This window comes from Pleurodeles waltl, chromosome 1_1 (assembly GCF_031143425.1).
Source record: "Pleurodeles waltl isolate 20211129_DDA chromosome 1_1, aPleWal1.hap1.20221129, whole genome shotgun sequence".
Taxonomy (NCBI): Eukaryota; Metazoa; Chordata; class Amphibia; order Caudata; family Salamandridae; genus Pleurodeles; species Pleurodeles waltl.
The window spans coordinates 807,783,862-807,804,859 of record NC_090436.1 but is presented as its reverse complement, the minus strand read 5'-3'; the positions used below and the strand labels follow the sequence as shown (position 1 = coordinate 807,804,859).

The window sequence follows — 20,998 nt, the reverse complement described above, 5'->3', positions numbered from 1 at the left end:
TGCTTAGTGCTGCTGTGGAGCACCTGTATTTATGGACTAACCTAATTCTTTCTTTCCCTCGTAGATCTAAATGAGTGTCTAGTAAATAATGGCGGCTGCTCACACATCTGCAGGGACTTGATCATAGGCTATGAATGTGAATGCCCAGCCGGCTTTGAGCTAATTGACAGGAAAACATGCGGAGGCAAGTTGATGTCCCACAGACTAGGTGATGGGGATTAGTGGGATTTAATGTTTTCGTAGCACTAACGGCGAGTATTTAATTTTGCACTTGGAAGTTATTGTCGTTTGGCCTAATTGGCTGTGCACAACTTGTCTAATAATTGAGTGTTATAAATGGATGCTATGCGTGGTTACTAGTCTGACTCTCCTTACGTTGCTGTTTTCTTCCCTAGATATTGATGAATGTCACAATCCTGGAATCTGTAGTCAGATTTGTGTGAACTTGAAAGGCGGCTACAAGTGTGAATGCAGCCGTGGATATCAAATGGATCTCGCCACTGGAGTGTGCAAGGCAGTGGGTAAATGCACATTTTGATTTCCCTCCCAAGGTTTTTGCTCTGGAAATGAAAGGGGAGAGTTAAGGTGAAATAGAAATACTCTCACTACATAACACTTAAAGATTAATACGCAGAATTAATCATACTTGGGGGATTGCCTTTCATGAGGTGGATTTAGGTAAACAGGTCATGTCTGTTTACAAATGTAAACTAGATATACGATGTCTTCTGGTTTGAATGAAGGGAGGTGGGAGTACATAAAGCACAAACTTTACAGATATATTCTTTCTTCGTGTTCTAAATATGGCCTTTTTACAGTCTTGTGGTTTGCAGGAGGTACACAGTATTTTGTCAACCGCTGGAAGAAACGTGCCAGAAGTAGTGCGCTTACAGCACCTCTTAGTTAAATTTTTTTTGCCATTAATAGTTCTGCAGATTCCTTGATCTGTCCAAGACTCAAGGGAATGCGTTCTTGATTATTGTAGGCATGAGATTAATTTGTTGGGTGATCGGATCAATTTAAACGGAGTTGAGGCCAGAGCACTTGTTAGTGAACCGATTTATGCAAGAAATGTTTTTCGCACTTTACCTGCATCTTGACTGCATCTCACTACTTCAAAGAACTCTCAAAACATTTAAATAACGAAGTACTTATTACAATTCGGGGCTTGTTCCAGGCCAGATTTTGCCCAGGTATCACTCTCTGACTGCAAAAATACCACATGTACCAATGTTGGGGACCTCCATTTGTTTCCAGGGTTCCGCTGCACTTTTTTGCTCGGACATTAATTCTAGATATTCTTACTTCTCCCTGGCTGTTAAGTTGCATACAAAGGTATTGGGAGTGCACTAACAGCTGGTTATTGTCCTGTTCATTCATGTTATTGCAAAATACTTCTTAAGGAGGTGTGGAAGCAAGCTGCTTAAATGCAGCTTCAACTTCTGAACTTCTGCATGATTTGCCTAAAGCACGTTTTCTTGCCCTGTGCCCGCTGAACATTCCAAACTAATCCAGCCAGGACTTACTAATACATGAAGTGACCCAATGTAGTTAATTGGTGTCGGTCTCATGCCTTCGTGTGTAGCCAAAAAGGGTGGAGGTAGTCCCTGATCTATTGCGTCAGTCCTGAAGTAAGACGTTATTGATGTTGTGTATCTGACAGGAATCCTGTACTAATCCTGCTTGAGATTACAATAGATCTTGAATGTTGGGGCATTCTGGTGTGGCCCTTTGCATTTCCTCAGGCTATCCTGCACATTACTATGTTCTCAGAGGAAAGCATTCCATAGTACAGTACCAGAGAAGGAAGCTTAACTTATTGTGAAAGCAACCTTATGTTTCGTAGTTCATAAAGTTGAGCGAACTGCTTGCCTAACTTCAGCTGAAAATGAGACTCGATGTATTTATTGTCGAGGCATACATTCTCAGGGTATTTGGCAGATGGAAGCATTGAAGTGATTGTGCATGCTTTGTGCCATTTGTTCACTCATAGGGTGGCAAAGGATAACACTGGAAGCATTTTGCCAAACTGCCTTTCTCTGCCGATCCTTAAGGGTCGTAATAAAATGCTCAACTCTTTGAAAGGAAGTCTATTTTTTTTTTGTTGCAACTTGTTAGATCTTGGCTCATGCAGTGGTGATGGCCAAATTAGTTTCCTCTCTGCAAAATCGAAGCCTGTTGATGTCCAAAATGGAAATTCTGAGACCAAGTGGATTTCTCAAGCTTTTCTCCAGAAACCTGTCTGTCAAGGGTGATTGACCAGTGATTCCAGGAGGAAGGGCCATAGTTTTTCCAAGTGTTTCTTTGTTGCCTCTAGTGCAGATCAGATTTGGGTCTAGTTCCTGACCAGAAATAGGGGAGCGTTTCTCCGTAAAGGAGTTTGTTGGGTGCCCTAGACTGAGAAAACTAGTGTCTTGGTAAGATTCCATCAGACTAGCCATTTTTTTTCTTCCTGTCCCTAAGCCATTCAGTGCCATATGAACCATTAGTGTGGAAGTGTTTGTATTGGTACCCTAGAAACTAGCCCAACCAGTTTCTCAAAGTAATAAGTCTCGCTAGCACACTATTATTTGGCATGTACTGAGGGGAATATGGCTGCATTTCCAGAATAGGGTAATGTGGCAATGTCCCATTGTTTCAAATTCCATGTACTGACCAAGATCCTAGCCTCCTCAGCTAACAGGGCAGTTATAGGACCTTTTTAGCATCTCTTGACTCACCAAAAGTAGGGAGGGCTCAGCTCAAAACTTCTCGCTGCCAAAATTGACAGATGGTTGCCTTTTCTAATTCACTATCCATTCATCTAAAGTGCAGAAGTGTTGACAAAGGTTACAGAAATACTTCTATTGCTAAAATCTACTCAAGTCTGAATGAAGGAAGGACTAGAGGAAAACATTTTAATTCTATTTAAAGAACAATCATGCCAATCTGTGGAGGCCCGTAAGGCATGTGCAAAATGCAAACACTGCAAAATTCACTTAATGGGTCTTTGCAGGAAGTCTTGACTACAGTGCTCGCAAAGCCAGAAGTGAAATTGGGTAGTAAGGCAAGAAGGCAGGGTGGCTGAAATGGGGCAGTGATTATCTGTTTCTGAGAACCCTCCAGAGAACCTTAAGCATTAAGTTGGCGTTCAGGATTGAGCTTTAGGGATACTCAAGAGCTTGTCTCAAGCTGAGATGACCGTAGTATGGGTGCTTCAGTCAACTAGATCGCACAGCTTTTTCAGTTTCTTAACTCCAGGAATCGTATTCTGTTTTCATAGGTTTGCTGTCTGCACACTTAAAGGCTGGATGTCTCTGCAAATGTGGCAACTAAAGCTTCATTTCAGTGTCCTTGAACCACATTTGTTTAGTCCCATCTCCAGTCTTATTCAGGGATGAAATGGATGGAAATTATACATTTGTTAATTTTTAACCCCTGCCCTTACGAGTTGACTATATATATCTATATATATCTATATATATCTCTCTATCCAGTGGGGTAAAGTGTAGCGGCAGAGTAGATAGGTATGCTATCTCTATCCAGTGGGGTAAAGTGTAGCGGCAGAGTAGATAGGTATGCCATAGTGAGGTATTCATGGTGTGATAGTACGCTGCCATTGCAGACAACACACTTCCAGTTGAAATAACCCTTACATTTGCACAAATGTAGTTTTACTAAAATCTATAGAGTACAGATGAAAATGTGTGGAAATTGCATCATCTAAGGTAATGACTTGTTTTGATCATATTAAAGTATGCTTATAACACACTTCAGAAATAACAATGTGCTTGATTTGTGTTCCTAATTCTAATATATTCTGAACTACTTAAACAGTTAATTTAAATGTCGTCGTGTCCTAGAAAAAACTTTCCTACTTCTAGTATCCAGCAAGATTGGTCACCTAAATCCTCACTTTGAGGTCTGAGAAAGAAAAGTAAACCAGATCCCTTGGAAGACGATGCCTGACATCTGACCTCTCTTTTTGGATGCACAGCAAATGTGACTAAGGTTTACAGGCCTCTTTACAGAAAGAGCACTCCGGATACTCCAATAAAGGCAGCAAATGGAAAGCAAGAAAATGAGTTACAAACCACTAAGCCAATGGCAAGCAACAGGCGGATTCAACCAGGTTTGCAAGGGGGGGGGAGGGGGAGGGGACATAGGGTGGTGTGGCAGCGGGATTGGGAGGGCAGGGGCTAGGGAGAGCTCCGATCATGACGTCCGTAAGTTCCATACTGGTCTACAATGCTGCCACCTTCCTGACACGCCACCTTTCAATACAGCGAAAAAGCAAAATATTGGCAATAAATTGGCCTCAATAGAGATTTGAAATCTTCATTTATGCACTTGAAGAGTCTAATGAAATATTATTAAATCTCAGTCTTGATGGTGTGGAAATCATAAAGAAAATGCAGAGAACTGACAATTGCATACAATCACATTAAGAATGCGTTGAATCTCAATTTCAGTCAAGTGGCAAACCTTGAATGAGATGAAATTTCCAGTCCAGAATGTCAGTTGGTGAAACAATCAATTTGCAGAAAGGCTGGACACATCAGATACTGAAACTTCAATGAATTTAACGATGAAGCCATGTGGCTTGGGTATCAATGGATGCTTGTCCAATTCAGCTGACAAATGCTGAGAAACTCTCGAGTGAGTGTTGATGGGTGTCAGATCGGAGGGACGTGACATGGTGACTAGAGGTGCCCAGGGTGAAAAGTAATTCGAAACAAGACTGAAGGACAAAAGTGGTGTCTAAACAAAGTTGTTTTAGATGTGGATTTTCATTTCCACATGAAAGAAAGTCTCTCCATTGGAAGGATATGTAAAGGCTGTGCGAAAGAGCCATTCTGTGATGTGTAAAGCGAAGGAAAAGTGCACCATGGTGTGAAGACAAAATGACCGCCAAAGCATTCCAGAAGCAATGTTCGATGCATGCCCACATGGCGACATCAGTTGACCAAAACATTGTTTTATACCTAAACAGCCTAAACAAACAAATGTGTAAAACTTTGTCATGCGGCTGCATCTTTCTTCAGTTTCCAACTGATAATCTTTATTCAAATCGAGTAAAGACCTGTCCACCATTCAATTACATTAAGTCAGCAATGTGCAGCCTTGGATGTTCTTGTTCAATTGCTTTATTTCCCTGGTGCATGGCAACGCGCATGCGCAAAGCACCTTCACTGTACTTTTTGGAGTACTACTATGGGAGAAACCCAATGAAGTAGAAAGTCATCAATCATCACAGTTCTTCAGTTCTCAATAAGTGAAAGTGAAGAACGTGATTGTGCCACTTCGATGTTTACTTACACCTTGTGCCAGGTCCAGTTATCCCTTATTAGTAGAATAGAGGTGTTTCTAGCAGCTTAGGCTGTTGGAGGTAGTTATGGCAAAGCAGCTTAGGCTGAACTAGGAGACATGCAAAGCTCCTACTATACCACTTATATCATATAGCACAATATCATAAGAAAACACAATACGCAGAGTTACTAAAAATAAAGGTACTTTATTTTAGTGACAATATGCCAAATGTATCTCAGAGGATACCCTCACTTAGGAGGTAAGTAATATACACAAATTATATGTACACCAACCCAAAACAGGCACGTAACAGTAAGAAAAGTAGTGCAAACAATGTAGAATCACAATAGGATGAAATAGATAGACATAGGTCTAGGGGCAACACAAACCATATACTCCAAGTGGAATGCGAATTATGAATGGACCCCAGGCCTATGGGAGATTGTAGAGGGTCGCTGGGACTGTGAGAAAACAGGAAGGGTGTCCAAAATACCCCACCCCAAGACCCTGAAAAGTAGGAGTAAAGATACCCTACTACCCCAGAAAGACCGTATCGTTGTGATAGGGGATTCTGCAAGAACCACAACTGCTACCAAAGCACTGTAGACTGATTCCTGAACCTGAGGACCTGTAAAAGGGGACCAAGTCCAAGAGTCTCGCAAGTGTCCGGGGGGGCAGGAGCCCGCTAAACCCCAGATGAAGGTGCAAAAGGGCTGCCTCTGGGTGGAAGAAGCTGAAGATTCTGCAAGAACGGAAGGTGCCAGGAACTTCTCCTTTGGTCAGAAGATGTCCCACAGCGTGCTGGAGGATGCAGAAGTGTTTCCACACAAATACTGCAAACAAGCCTTGCTAGCTGCAAGAGTCGCGGTTGAGGATTTTGGGTGCTCCTGGGGACCAGGAAGGACCAGGATGCCTCCCCTTGGAGGAGACTGAGGGGGGTGCTCGGCAACATGGAGAGCCCCAGCAGAAGCAGGCAGCACCCACAGAATTACCGGAACAGGCACTTAGAAGATCTGAGGACAGCGGTCGACTCAGTCACAAAGGAAGGTCCCACGACGTCAGAGTCCAACTCAGCGAGTTGGGCAATGCAGGACGGAGTGCTGGGGACCCAGGCTAGGCTGTGCACAAAGTAAGTCCTGGAAAAGTGCACAGAAGCCAGAGCAGCTGCAAATCACGCAGTACACAGGCTTGCTGTCTGGTGTGGGGAGGTAAGGACTTACCTCCACCAAATTTGGACAGAAGGGCCACTGGACTGTGGGAGACACTTGGACCCAGCACATGTGTTCCAGGGACCACGCTAGTCAGGATGACGGGATCCAGAGGACCAGTGATGCAGAAGTTTGGTGCCTGCGTTGGCAGGGGGAAGATTCCGTCGACCCACAGTAGATTGTCTTGGCTTCTAGTGCAGGGTGAAGGCAGACAGCCCTCAGAGCATGCACCACCAGGAAACAGTCGAAAGCCGGCAGGATGAGGCGCTACAATGTTGCTGGTAGTCATCTTGCTACTTTGTTGCAGTTTTGAAGGCGTCCTGGAGCAGTCAGCGGTCGATCCTTGGCAGAAGTCGAAGAGGGAAGTGCAGAGGAACTCTGGTGAGCTCTTGCATTCGTTATCTGAGGAATAGCCCAGAGGAGAGACCCTAAATAGCACAAAAAGGAGGTTTGGCTTCTGAGAAAGGAGGCTAGGCTACCAAGAGGTAAGCATCTATCAGGAGGGGTCTCTGACGTCTCCTGCTGGCACTGGCCACTCAGAGCTGTCCATTGTGCCCCAACACCTCTGAATCCAAGATGGCAGAGGTCTGGGACACACTGGAGGAGCTCTGGGCACCTCCCCTGGGAGTTGCTGGTCAGGCAAGTGGTCACGCCCCTTTCCTTAGTCCAGTTTTGCGCCAGAGCAGGGCTGAGGGATCCCTGAACCGGTGTAGACTGGCTTATGCAGAGATGGTCACCATCTGTGCCATCAAAGCATTTCCAGAGGCTGGGGGAGGCTACTCCTCCCCAGCCCTTCACACCTATTTCCTCTCTCAGAGGAAATCCTTTGTTCTGCCTTCCTGGGACCAGGCTGCCCAGGCCCCAGCGGGGCCGAAACCGGTCTGAGGGGCTGGCAGCAGCTGCAGTGGAGACCCCTGAAAGGCAGTTTGGCAGTACCCAGGTTCTGTGCTAGAGACCCAGAGATGCATGGAATTGTCACCCCCAATACCAGAATGGTATTGGGGGTGACAATTCCATGATCCTAGACATGTTACATGGCCATGTTTGGAGTTACCATTGTGACGCTACATATAGGTAGTGACCTATATGTAGTGCACGCGTGTAATGGTGTCCCCACACTCAGTCCGGGACATTCGCCCTGAACAATGTGGGGGCACCTTGGCTAGTGCCAGGGAGCCCACACACTAAGTAACTTTGCACCTAACCTTCACCAAGTGAGGGTTAGACATATAGGTGACTTATAAGTTACTTATGTGCAGTGAAAATGGCTGTGAAATAACGTGGCCGTTATTTCACTCTGACTGCAGTGGCAGTCCTGTGTAAGAAATGCTGCGCCCCATGGGGATCTCCTGGAACCCCAATACCCTGGGTACCTAGGTACCTAGGTACCAAATACAAGGGAATTGTAAGGGTGTTCCAGTGTGCCAATGAGAATTGGTAAAATTAGTCACTAGCCTGCAATGAATTTTAGAAAGCAAAGAGCATAAACCCTGAGGTTCTGGTTAGCAGAGCCTCAGTGATAGGCACCACACAGGGAACCCATACATACATTATTAGCACTGGGGTCCTGCCTGGCAGGATCCCAGTGACACATAGGCAAAAACAAACATATACAGTGAAAATGGGGGTAACATGCCAGGCAGGATGGTACTTTCCTATAACATGTCATTATCGACAGTGGTGCATTGCAAAATATAATGCCTGAAGAGAAATACAATGAACACTCCATTACTGCAGCTTACATCGTGTAAGATCAAAGACGACACTTGGACTGCATCAGTCAAGGTTCATCCTTAGCAACAGTGAAACCATAAGAAACAAAGGCACAAACACTGATCCATGTGCTTCAAAGTATAGAGTGGCAGTGCCTCTTTGCTCAATTTCTTCATGGCTGCTGATATGGGACTGATTTCTATGCATTACAACATCAATGCTCATCACGAAATAGTAAGTAAATTCTCTTCATTCTTTCATGGCTTAGGAAAGTTGGACTAGGACAGTAAGGCTGCACATTGAGATGTCCATCCTATTGCTCATAGGCATACTCATTTCTTTTCATTTACAAGATGCTGTTGAAAGAGGATGAATCATTAAGCATATTGAGTTCCACTAGTCCAACACATGGATTTCTCCTATAGTAGTAGTACCCGAAAAGGACAGTGGAGGAGCTGTGCCCATATGCATTGGCATGTTGGGTAAATAAAGCAAATGAACAAGCACTACATCAGGACTGTATTTTGTTGATATAATGCAATTGAATGGTGCCAAGGTCTTTTCTCAACTTGATTTGAATAAATGTTCTCATCAGTTGGAACTGGAAGGAAGATGCAGATGCTTTAAAACCTTTTTATATTGATTTGCTTAGATATAAAAAGACACATTGACTGCAGAACTTTACCAAGGTGTCATTCGACGTATCATACAGCCTGTTAAGAATGTGTTCTATTATAGCGATTACATGAGTGTTCATCGCTACGCAGTAGCACGATTGAGTTCTCGCACAAGTATGTCAGTTACTCATTGTTGCAGGAATTACTTTGAATGCAGACAAGTGAGCTCACCAAGACACAAGTTCTTTGGCCATATCTTTTCTGATGGGGGTATGGCACCTGACCATGCACAAAATACAAATTGTCAAATGCTGAAGACCCCACCCAACAAGATGTTTCAATGGTACGTTCTTTTCTTGGCATGATTAATGACTGTTTCAGGTGCACGCAAGATTTTGCTGATGTTAGTGCTCCTTTACAAGAGTTGACAAAAGTTTATTTTGAATGGTCATGAGAATGTGAAGTTTCAAGAAAATAAAGCATGCCATTGAAAATGTTAGACATGGCATACTTTAATCCAAAGCTTTATACAGAGGTTGTGGCTGATGTTAGCACAGTTGGGTTAGGCACTGTCCTTGCACAGCATGGTGGACGCCTAAATGTTCAACTGCGTATTGTAGCAAATCCTAGTAAAAGTGTCAGTGCTTACAGCCTGAGAGAGTTTGGCTGTGGTATGGGCTCGTAAACATTTTCTTCTGTATGGAAAGCTGTTTATGCTACTGACTGATCATCAAGCTTTGGTGACTATCTTTAGCAATCCAAAAGCTAAGATGGCGCCTCACATTGAGTGATGAGTATTAAGATTATGATCCTGCCTTGTCCAGGAAAGGATTAATCCTGCTTGCTACTTTTATAGAGTGCCTATAAAGGGTCATGGTACTCCATGCAAAACAGCTGAATCTTACATTCATTTCATTGAGTATACCAGTTGCTGTATTGTTAGTGCAGATTGTCGCTGCCATGAGTCATGATGGTGACCTGCTGAAGTTGATATTTCCACAACTGCGGTGTGATTGTCTTAAGTGTCAAATGAATTGTCCATGACTTAGGAAGGAATTCTACTACAAGGGATGAGGATCCTGCTTCTGACTGACTGCAACAAAGTGATTAAGTGGCTCCTGAAGGACATTGTGGTATTTGTTCCCACAAAGAGCTCTCTTAGACAGTTTAGTTTTCATGCTTAGATGAAAGTTGAAAAATAACTCCAGGCCTGTGACAAATTTAATTGCCTGCCAACCAGGGTTACTCAACATATTCAATGTGACAGAACTCTCAAAACATGCCTTGGAGAGTACCAATCAATTTCTTTGGTTCACTTCATAATGGCCATATTTTAATGGTGATTGTATATGAATACTAATGTTTTCCTTTGGTTTAAGATATCTCATCCACTACTTGTGAGCGAGTAATCAAAAACTTGATGGCATTTGCAGCATGGGGCATAGCCTTTTTAACGTCTGACAATGGGCCACCCTTATACAGTAAAGAATTTAAAGAATTTTTGGAGCATCTGAATAGAAGGCATCCAAGATCACACGTTTATGACCACAGATCAGTAAACCTGAGCGTTTTAGGAGTACACTAAAAGCAGTGCAGCCTGCAACTGTTAAAGCTTAATTTGAGAATGGTATTGAATTCTACTCTACAAGCTTATTTTGTTCAACACTTCACTAGACCACTGGTGAAAGTCCTGCGACTGATGTTCAAGAGAGCAATGACAACCAAGTTACATCAGTGGACAGCCAAGAGATAAGTGAAAAACTGCTTGATACAAGCGACTTGGCTAAAAATCTGAAAATGAAAGCTTATGCAGACAAGAGGAAACCTACAAAAGAAATCTCATTCAGAGAAGGATTTGGTGATCGCTCGACAGATGCACAAAAATCTGATGCTCCTTATGATGCTGAACCTTTCCAAGTGGTGACTACCAAGAGACACATGGTGATTGCCCAGTGCCCTTTGAAAGTCTAGTAGTGGAGACTTATCACTTTAAGCCCGTCATCTGTCTTCAACTCCAAATGGTGAAAAAGTGACTAAAAACGGACTGTTGCGGATTCCTTACCATCACTAGCAATTTGACACTGAAGATTGCAGTTTACAGCCTCCTGTAACCTGATTATGTCGGATGATCAAAGCCCCAAGAAGATTGTAGAGCTATAGTTGTATGTTAATAAATTGTAGTTTTTCAGTGTAGGAAGCTGACTCTGCACACTATCTCATTGTGTTCTAGTATATACAGAGTCCAGGGCTTCCCCAAGAGGCTTGACGGAGGCAATAATAGATAATACCAATGCTCTATTTGTGGTAGTGTGGTTGAGCAGTTAGGCTTATCAGAGGGTAGTGTTAAGCATTTGTTGTACACACGCTCAATGACTGAACTCCAGACCAATAGGTGCTTATATAGAAAAATCTTTTGTTTATTTATAGAACCACAAGATTCATCTAGCAGGTAAGTACATTAAATGAAAGGTACTTTGCATAGGTAAGTTCAACACTTTGAATTAAATCAACAGTCCATACAGTTTTTGTTAAAATGGCAAAAAGCTATTTTAAAAGTGGAAACTATGGAATTTTCAACAGTTCCTGGGGGAGGTAAGTACAGTACACTTTCTGAGGTAAGTACCACACTTGCACGTTCAGTCTCCGGGGCATAGGTAGCCCACTGTTGGGTGTTCAAGGCAACCCCAAACACCCAGCACACAGGGCCGGTTAGGTGCAGCGGCCAAACAGGAGCCAAAATAATGTGTGCGCCTATGGAGACTGGGTATTCCGGTTCCAGTCTGCTTGCAGGTAAGTACCTGCGTTGTCGGAGGGCAGACTCTGGGTGTTTAGAGGAGTCCCAAGTAGGTACAAAAACCACACCCTCAGCAGCACCAGGGCAGCTGGGTGCAGTGTGCAAACAGGGCATCTGTTTCTGAATAGAACTCTATGGAGGGACCCAGGGGTCACTTAGGCACTACAGGCAGGGCACAGGGGGGCCTCTCGGGTAAGCCACCGACTGGGCAAGGGTGAGAGCCACCTGCTGGTCATTGCTGCACCAGTGGTCAGTTTGTCACAGGCCTGGGGGCTGCAGGTGCAGTGCTTCTCCAGGCGTTGGATCTCTTTTTGTCCCAGGCAGTCGCGGTCAGGGGGTGCTCTGGATTCCCTCTGCAGGCATAGTTGTGGGGGCACAGAGAGGTAAGCCCAGGGTGTACACTTCATCAGAGTCACCTGGGGGTCCTCTCTAGATGGTTTCTCTGGACACGGGCCAGGGGCGTCTGGTGCAGAATAGTGGGGACTCCAGCTTCTGAAGTGAGGTGGTAGTACCTTTAAAGCTGTTTTCTTTCTTGTTGGATAGGTTTTCTGTCCTTCTGGAGTTCTTGGTCCTTTCTGGGTGCAGGCAGTCCAAGTCGGCAGAGGTTGCTGGGCCCGCTGGATGCGTCGCTGTTTGTTTTGCAGGGTCTTTGAAGCAGGAGACATGCCGGTAGGGCTGGGGCCAAAGCAGTTTGCGTCTTCTGTCTTCTCTGCAAGGTTTTTCAGGTCAGCAGTCCTTCGTAGCTTGCCAGGAATCTCAATCTCTTGGTTCAGGGTCGCCCTTAAATACTAAATTTAGGTGTGTTTAGGTAAAGGAGCAGTAGCCAATGGCTGCTGTCCCGGAGTGTGGCTCCACCCTCCATGTGCCCACTCCCACTGGGAAGGGGAGCACATCTCTATCCCTATTTGGCCTAATCCTCCAAAGCAAGATGAGAGATTTCTCATGTAAGGGGGGGAGGGAGGGGGTCACTTCACCACTGGTCACCTTAGGGGTGGACCTGGCTGAGGGTGTGACTCCTTGTTTTTCTCATTATCTCTCTGGACTTGCTGCCAGAAAGTGGGGGCTTGTCCGGGGCAGGCATCTCCACTGGCTGGAGTGTCTTGGGGCATTGTAACACTGGGCTTGAGCCTTTGAGGCTCACCACAAGGTGTTACAGTTCCTGAAGGAAGAGGTGTGAAGCACATCCACCCAGAACAGGTTTTGTTTCTGACCAGAGTGCAGAAAGGCACTCTCCTCATTTGGCCAAACTCGAAGTGGCAGGCTGGCACAGACTGGTCAGTCACATACAAGCAGTTGGGCTAACATACAGGGGGCATCTCTAAGAAGCCCTCTGTGTGCATTTTTCAATACATCCCACACTGGCATCAATGTGGGTTTATTGTGCTGAGAAGCTTGAGGGCCCTTGGTACCAGGGATACCTTTTAAAAGGGACTTAACTGTGTGCCAGGGTTGTGCCAATCGTGGAGACAAAGGTACAGTTTTAGGGAAAACACTGGTGCTGGGGCCTGGTTAACAGGGTCCCAGCACACTTTCAATCAATGTTGACATCAACACTAGGCAAAACTTGGAGTGGGGGGGGTGGAGTATTCAGACCAACAGTGGCATTTTCCTACACAGAGACCAATTTAGTGCCTTGCATGATTTAGAAAGGAACCTTTCTGGCGCCCAGCAGACTCAATATCCGTGTGATGCAATCCCGAGAATACATTGTAATGAAAAGTTTTTTTTATTTTAGAATGTTGGATTCACAGGTACATGCACAGGAATAGATGTGACTTACAGCTCTGTGTGGCAGTCATTAGCAGGTACCCAGGCTGGGGAAGATGCTACACCAGTCACGTGCGCTGTCTCGTAGTCTGTGACCTAAAAACGAGAAATTAAGGACTGAGTGCAAGCAGCATATGTTGGACAACAAGAAAACACTTGCTTTCCCATTTATCGCTGTTACAAAGCAGTCCCCCGAATTTAAGCGCTGGATGGATAGAAATGATTGCAACCAGTCCTGCAGTGGGCCGACCCAAAGCCTATTCGAAGTATTGGTATTGTACACACTAGGTTTCCCGACAGACCACCGAAGGGGTTTGGTGCAAGACCTAAAAATGGTGAAAGGCTAAATGGATCTATCATGCTTTTCCATTGACCAAACATCAGCATAGTCTAGTTAGGCTTGCTTAAGTGTTACTGAAATGCGAAGCTTAACTATTGAGAAATAAAATCTTACTATGATTTACCAATTTGTTTCCTGGTTATGGTGAATAAGTGATCCAGAGGAGACTAAACTACATTAATTAAAAATTGACAAACATTTATTCCAAATTCTGCCACCTCTAATTTCTTGGCGCAGGACCAGGCTTGGAGTCAAACTAAGCCTGTTCCTGGGAGCAAGAAACTGAATAAATTACTGGCAGGCAGTTTACTCAAACATTGCCAGTTTCCTTATTCTCTGAGGGCAGCTTCATCGCAGGTCTGCTTCCAGAAGCAACATTAACTTTCTGGGGCAAAGTATTAGTTGGTACTACCATTTCTGCAAATTTCTCTACCTGTTTGTGTGGTGGCACCAGTTTGCAGTTCTGTTTGTAGACCGGTTGCAGCACAAATGTTGTCATGAATGTCTGCTTATTTATCACAATGAGAAACCTTGAGAAATATTTCCACTACCCCAGGTTACATGTAAAAAATCTCGACTTGCTATTTATCATGTAATTATGGTTGCCACGCTTTGTGGTGTGTGCAAATTAACGTCAATCTTGAAAGAACAGTTGAGGGTAATCAACTTAAACATTTGTTCAGTTTTGCATGCTTTTTTAAAACTATGCACCCCTTTTTTTTTTTTTATAGGAACTGAGCCATGTTTAATCTTCACCAACCGAAGAGACATCAGAAAGGTTGGCCTCGAGAGGAAGGAGTACAAACAGTTAGTGGAGCAACTGAGGAACACTGTGGCTTTGGATGCTGACATCGCTGGTCAGAATATTTTTTGGGCTGACATAAGCCAAAAAGCTATTTTCCGGTAAGTGTTCTGGTGATAATGGTGAGTGAGCATTCATTATTTCTAAATGTTATAACTATCCTTTCCTATTGTCACTTTCTATTTCTTTGAAAGCAATTTTAAAAAAAAACCACCCAATTCACGTGTTTGCAGAAATCAGTTGTTTCCAGTGGTTACTAGTGTTTACTCTTTCGCTTCATAATCTACAGGGGTGCCCCCCTCTTTCGGTGCATAGTTTTGCTTTGTTTCTTGCCTCATTCATTCCGGTTCTACTTTCTATCGTGCTACTAACTTCCTTCTTTGCAACTTTTCTTTGGGCCTGATTCACAAACTACACTTTACAGTAAGTTTTGTACTACATACACTGCATAGTGCTATTCACTGACTTGAAGAGGTATGTCCACTAATTCCACGAATGGAAAATGAACCAGGCAGTCCAACACCTGCATGCTTGGTACTGGGGCCACCAAGCTGTCACAGCAGCAAGGAAAGGTAATAGTTCAAGTCTGTTAGCTGTCATTTTCTTTTTTTTCTAAACTGGACTTAAAGTATCCAGTAGGGTGGTTGAGCACTTTACAGTGTTTGAATAGAGTATCAAATGTGACCACTTTACTTGATCTTTGGAAACCAGAGAAGTGAAGAAACATGTGTGAGCCATGGGCTTGAAGGTCTGGGTGGAGATAATTAAGGTACATTCTCGATTTGTCTGACAAACAATTGGTGTGCAGAAATGATGACCACACAAGTGATTAGTTAATGCAGTCCTCTATTTGCTACCTTTGTAGAAAGGGATTCATACCCTAGCAAAGCATTTATAGAGTACTCCAGGGAATTCATTTTCAAAGGCCAAACTCACCGAGGACTGGTATCTCTGCAGTAGGACAAGTAATGTGTAAGAACTAGTATTGAGCGTCAGACTCTACCAGCAATAGTACAGTGAGCTCTGATAGTTGAATGCTTCATATTCTGTTCAAATCCTAATTAGCTTTAGGTTTGTGTATTTTTTTTTTTCTGGAAGTGACCCATTTAAATAGTGCTTTAAACCTTTATTTATTTATTCCTTTTCAGTGCATCAGTGGATGCACGGGACAAAATTGGCCGCCATATGAAAATCATAAATAATTTGCACAGCCCTGCATCAATTGCTGTAGACTGGATTTATAAGAATATCTATTGGACGGACACCGGTTTAAAGACCATCTCTGTATCAAATTTTAATGGCTCACGGGCAAAGATATTGGTTAACACTGACTTGAAGGAGCCTACATCCATTGCTGTGGACCCAATATCAGGGTAAAGTATCAATTTGGTTTTATAAGTTACAATGCTAGGTGTTGGAAACGTTTAATCATTGACGCTCGAAATTCTGGGGGTCTTGTGCTTTAGTGTTTCATTGCTATAAGATTCTATAAGAATTTATTTCGCGTGCAAAACAATAGTTGCAGATTTTTCATTCTTTTGCGGTTCATTCTGAAACTGGCTTATGGAGTAATCTGTTTCTTCCTTTAGATTTATTTATTGGTCCGACTGGGGAGAGCCAGCCAGAATTGAAAAAGCTGGAATGAATGGAAACGACAGGCAAAAGTTGGTAACTACAGACATTCAGTGGCCTAATGGAATTGCACTAGGTATTTTTAATTTATTTGATATTTTCAGTGCACGCACATAGCCGTTTGAGTAGTGGCATGCTTTACAATTTACAGGATATTTACATCAAGAAATTACACCACATTTATGGTAACTGGTAAGTCTAGTGGAGGTGGAAACAGTTGGTTATTACTATAGTGCTTCAAAAGGTGAGACTTTAGTATTTTTGAAGGACAGGAATTCAGGTGTGCGTTTTATTTTCAAGCAGGATATTTCAACTTCTGGAAATATGGCTGAAAGTTTTTGTACACTTTTTGGGAAAGGGGTGCGAAAGTGAGTTACCTTTTGAAATATCTAGGTAAATATTTTGCTTTTTATTTTTTTTATTTTTTCTTCCTTTTAGGTTCAAAGTGTAGTGATAACAATTCTGCAGTCTGCTAGATTTAGAAGTTTGGATTAATTTCCTTGGGTACTTAGTAAATTTTTTTTTTTTTTTTTTTTTAACAATGAGTTTGCAAGGATTGGAGGAAAAGTTTTATTCTTTTATAGGATTTATTTTTGATTCATGGAACCTGCCTTTAGCACAAATTTAAAATAACCATACATCACTAAAAACATGATGAAATGTAGAAAAGGAGGCGAATCAAGAGTAACCGTACAGAAGTAACAAGGGGAAAGATCTGCATCTTAAATTGTTTATAACCTCCTTAAAGGGAAAATACACTGTTAATCTTATTAGACCAGAATGGTGGGGTGAGTGACCAGTCATTAATATGCACATTTGCATGTCCACACTTATTTCAGGTTCAGGCTTATGATTCATCAGATGTATTTGGGTCGGTTTATATTGAGTATTTCTCTTCTGCCATGATTGTCCTCCGAAACGGATCCATATGAATTGTCTGATTACTCAGTGAGTAGCATAGCATCTCATCTGTTTCTGGCTGTTCCTTGGATGCAGTGTTCTTAGATCTGTTCCTGTTGAATAACGCATAATGAGAACATAAAAGTGGGACTGGACGGTTTTTTGGGCCACAGGTACATTTGTTGAACTTGAAAGATTTTTTTTTTTTTTTTTTTTTTTTTTTGCAGAGGCATTAGTGGGAGTGGGCCACTTCTTCCCATGGCAAGAAATTTTCACCTTTGATTTTTTTGATTTATCATTCCACCCTCAACCATTTCCTAAAGTAATGAAAAATCCAGAGGCTGGCCAGTTTCTTTTTCTCCTGCACCATGCTTTTATATTCCAGGAGGGGGCTAAAGGAAAGTTATTTGATAGTTTTTGTTGTTTGCTTTTAGTTGGTGAAGTCAAGCTTAGGTGTTCCAGTGACTAGGTAAACCTGATTGTAAAGAAATGGCTCCCTGTTGCAGTTACCCCCCACTTTTTGCCTGATACGGATGCTGACTTGACTGAAGTGTGCTGGGACCCTGCTAACCAGGCCCCAGCACCAGTGTTCTTTCACCTAAAATGTACCATTGTCTCCACAATTGGCACAACCCTGGCACCCAGGTAAGTCCCTTGTAACTGGTACCAAGGGCCCTGATGCCAGAGAAGGTCTCTAAGGGCTGCAGCATGTCTTATGCCACCCTAGGGACCCCTCACTCAGCACAGACACTCTGCTTGCCAGCTTGTGTGTGCTGGTGGGGAGAAAATGACTAAGTCGACATGTCACTCCCCTCAGGGTGCCATGCCCGCCTCACACTGCCTGTGGCATAGGTAGGTCACCCCTCTAGCAGGCCTTACAGCCCTAAGGCAGGGTGCACTATAACACAGGTGAGGGCATATGTGCATGAGCACTATGCCCCTACAGTGTCTAAGTAAAACCTTAGACATTGTAAGTGCAGGGTAGCCATAAGAGTATATGGTCTGGGAGTCTGTCAAAAACGAACTCCACAGCTCCATAATGGCTGCACTGAATACTGGGAAGTTTAGTATCAAACTTCTCAGAATAATAAACCCACACTGATGCCAGTGTTGAATTTATTAAAAAATGCACACAGAGGGCAACTTAGAGATGCCCCCTGTATTTTACCCAGTTGTTCAGTGCAGGACTGACTGGTCTGTGCCAGCCTGCTGCTGAGAGATGAGTTTCTGACCCCATGTGGTGAGGGCCTTTGTTCTCTCTGAGGACAAACAAAAGCCTGCTCTGGGTGGAGGTGCTTCACACCTCCCCCTGCAGGAACTGTAACACCTAGCAGTAAGCCTCAAAGGCTCAGGCTTCGTGTTGCAATGCCCCAGGGCACTCCAGCTAGTGGAGATGCCCGCCCCCTGACACAGCCCCCGCTTTTGGCGGCAAGTCCAGGAGAGATAATGAGAAAAACAAGGAGTCACTGGCCAGTCAGGACAGCCCCTAAGGTGTCCTGAGCTGAGGTGACTCTGACTTTTAGAAATCCTCCATCTTGCAGATGGAGGATTCCCCCAATAGGATTAGGGATGTGCCCCCCTCCCCTCAGGGAGGAGGTACAAAGAGGGTGTAGCCACCCTCAAGGACAGTAGCCATTGGCTACTGCCCTCCCAGACCTAAACACACCCCTAAATTCAGTATTTAGGGGCCCCCCAGAACCTAGGAAACTAGATTCCTGCAACCTAAGAAGAAGACTGCTAAGCTGAAAAACCCTGCAGAGAAGACTGAGACACAAACTGCTTTGGCCCCAGCTCTACTGGCCTGTAGTCTTCCCCCCCCCCCCCCCCCCACTAACCCCCACCCTTCTAAAGACACTGCTCCAGCGATGCTTTCCCCAGGGACCAGCGACCTCTGAATCCTCAGAGGACTGCCCTGCTCTAGAAGGACCAAGAACTCCAGAGGACAGCGGCCCTGTTCACCAAAGACTGCAACTTTGAAACAACTTGCGTTTCCCGCCGGAAGCGTGAGACTTGACACTCTGCACCCGACGCCCCCGTCTCGACTTGTGGAGAACAACCACTTCAGGGAGGACTCCCCGGCGACTGCGAGACCGTGAGTAGCCAGAGTTGCCCCCCCCCTGAGCTCCCACAGCGACGCCTGCAGAGGGAATCCCGAGGCTCCCCCTGACCGCGACTGGCTGCTTCCCAGATCCCAACGCCTGGTAAAGACTCTGCACCCGCAGCCCCAGGACCTGAAGGATCCGAACTCCCGTGCTGGAATGACCCCCAGGAGGCCCTCTCCCTTGCCCAGGTGGTGGCTACCCCGAGGAGGAGCCTGCCTGCCTGCATCGCTGAGGAGACCCCTTGGTCTCCCATTGAAACCTATTGAAAACCCGACCCGTGTTTGCACACTGCACCCGGCCGCCCCCGTGCTGCTGAGGGTGTACTTTCTGTGTGGACTTGTCCCCCCCCCCGGTGCCCTACAAAACCCCACTGGTCTGCCCTCCGAAGACGCGGGTACTTACCTGCTGGCAGACTGGAACCGGGGCCCCCCCCTTCTCCATTGAAGCCTATGCGTTTTGGGCACCACTTTGACCTCTGCACCTGACCGGCCCTGAGCTGCTGGTGTGGTAACTTTGGGGTTGCTTTGAACCCCCAACGGTGGGCTACCTTGGACCCAAACTTGAACCCCGTAGGTGGTTTACTTACCTGCAAAAACTAACAAACACTTACCTCCCCCAGGAACTGTTGAAAATTGCACTGTCTGGTTTTAAAATAGCTATATGTGATTTATGTGAAAACTGTATATGCTATTTTGCTAATTCAAAGTTCCTAAAGTACCTACCTGCAATACCTTTCGTTTGAAGTATTACATGTAAATTTTGAACCTGTGGTTCTTAAAATAAACTAAGATATTTTTCTATACAAAAACCTATTGGCCTGGAATTGTCTGAGTGTGTGTTCCTCATTTATTGCTTGTGTATGTACAACAAATGCTTAACACTACTCCTTTGATAAGCCTACTGCTCGACCACACTACCACAAAATAGAGCATTAGAATTATCTCTTTTTGTCACTATCTTACCTCTAAGGGGAACCCTTGGACTCTGTGCATACTATTCCTTACTTTGAAATGGTGCCTACAGAGCAAACTTCCTACACTGATGTTAGTCTTTCTTCTCCGCGAATAATGCATAGCTGGATCTAGTTTGCATGGAGAAATGCTCCTTCTATGCCTTATTTACAAGATGGTCTCGTTTTGTTTTTTGCCCCTTCAGACTTATTTGCTGGGTGACATTTTACATCTGGTTTGGATGCTATTTGAAGCCAATGTCACGTAAGTCAATAGTAGAAAATCCAACCAGCAGCATAAGGAGTAACGCATGAGGACCTTCCGCAAACGTTCACCTTATGTTTTAGTCACTTAGATTTCTTTTGAGCAGCTTGTAGTCCAGGGAGCTCATTTGTTCCAGCATACTCTTTACTGCATTTATTGCATAAGAATTCTTCTTGCAAATTTAGTGTGTACCTTTCCTTTGTTTATAGTTTTCAAACTTTTGAGATTTATTCTAAAATTATGGATCGATTGGGCGACTCTTCCTACAGCTGTTACTGAAGTAACATTCTCCCAGTTGAGGCTAACCCTTAGAGCTTCAAGGTGTAGGCCCCAGTGCTCATAAGTATGTGCCCTCTGTGTTCCCTGTGTGATGCCTAACTGTCTCACCGAGGCTCTGCTAACCAGAACCTCAGTGGTTATGCTCTCTCTGCTTTCCAAATTTGTCACTAACAGTCTAGTGACTAAATTTACCAATTCACATTGGCATACTGGTACACCCATATAATTCCCTTGTATATGGTACTGAGGTACCCAGGGTATTGGGGTTCCACGAGATCCCTATGGGCTGCAGCATAGCTTTTGCCACCCATAGGGAGCTCTGACAATTCTTACACAGGCCT

The 20,998-nt window shown here is 44.2% G+C and overlaps 1 protein-coding gene across 2 annotated transcripts in view; it reads left to right on the top strand.

The window, feature by feature from the left end:
* VLDLR (very low density lipoprotein receptor) overlaps positions 1–20,998 on the top strand; it is a 309,483-nt gene that overhangs the window by 185,000 nt on the left and 103,485 nt on the right. For both annotated transcript variants that reach the window (XM_069228453.1, XM_069228463.1), the window contains exons 8-12: positions 65–184; positions 396–521; positions 14,460–14,631; positions 15,679–15,903; positions 16,120–16,238. In XM_069228453.1, the coding sequence (XP_069084554.1) occupies positions 65–184; positions 396–521; positions 14,460–14,631; positions 15,679–15,903; positions 16,120–16,238 (762 nt within the window). The remainder of the gene's footprint in view (positions 1–64; positions 185–395; positions 522–14,459; positions 14,632–15,678; positions 15,904–16,119; positions 16,239–20,998) is intronic.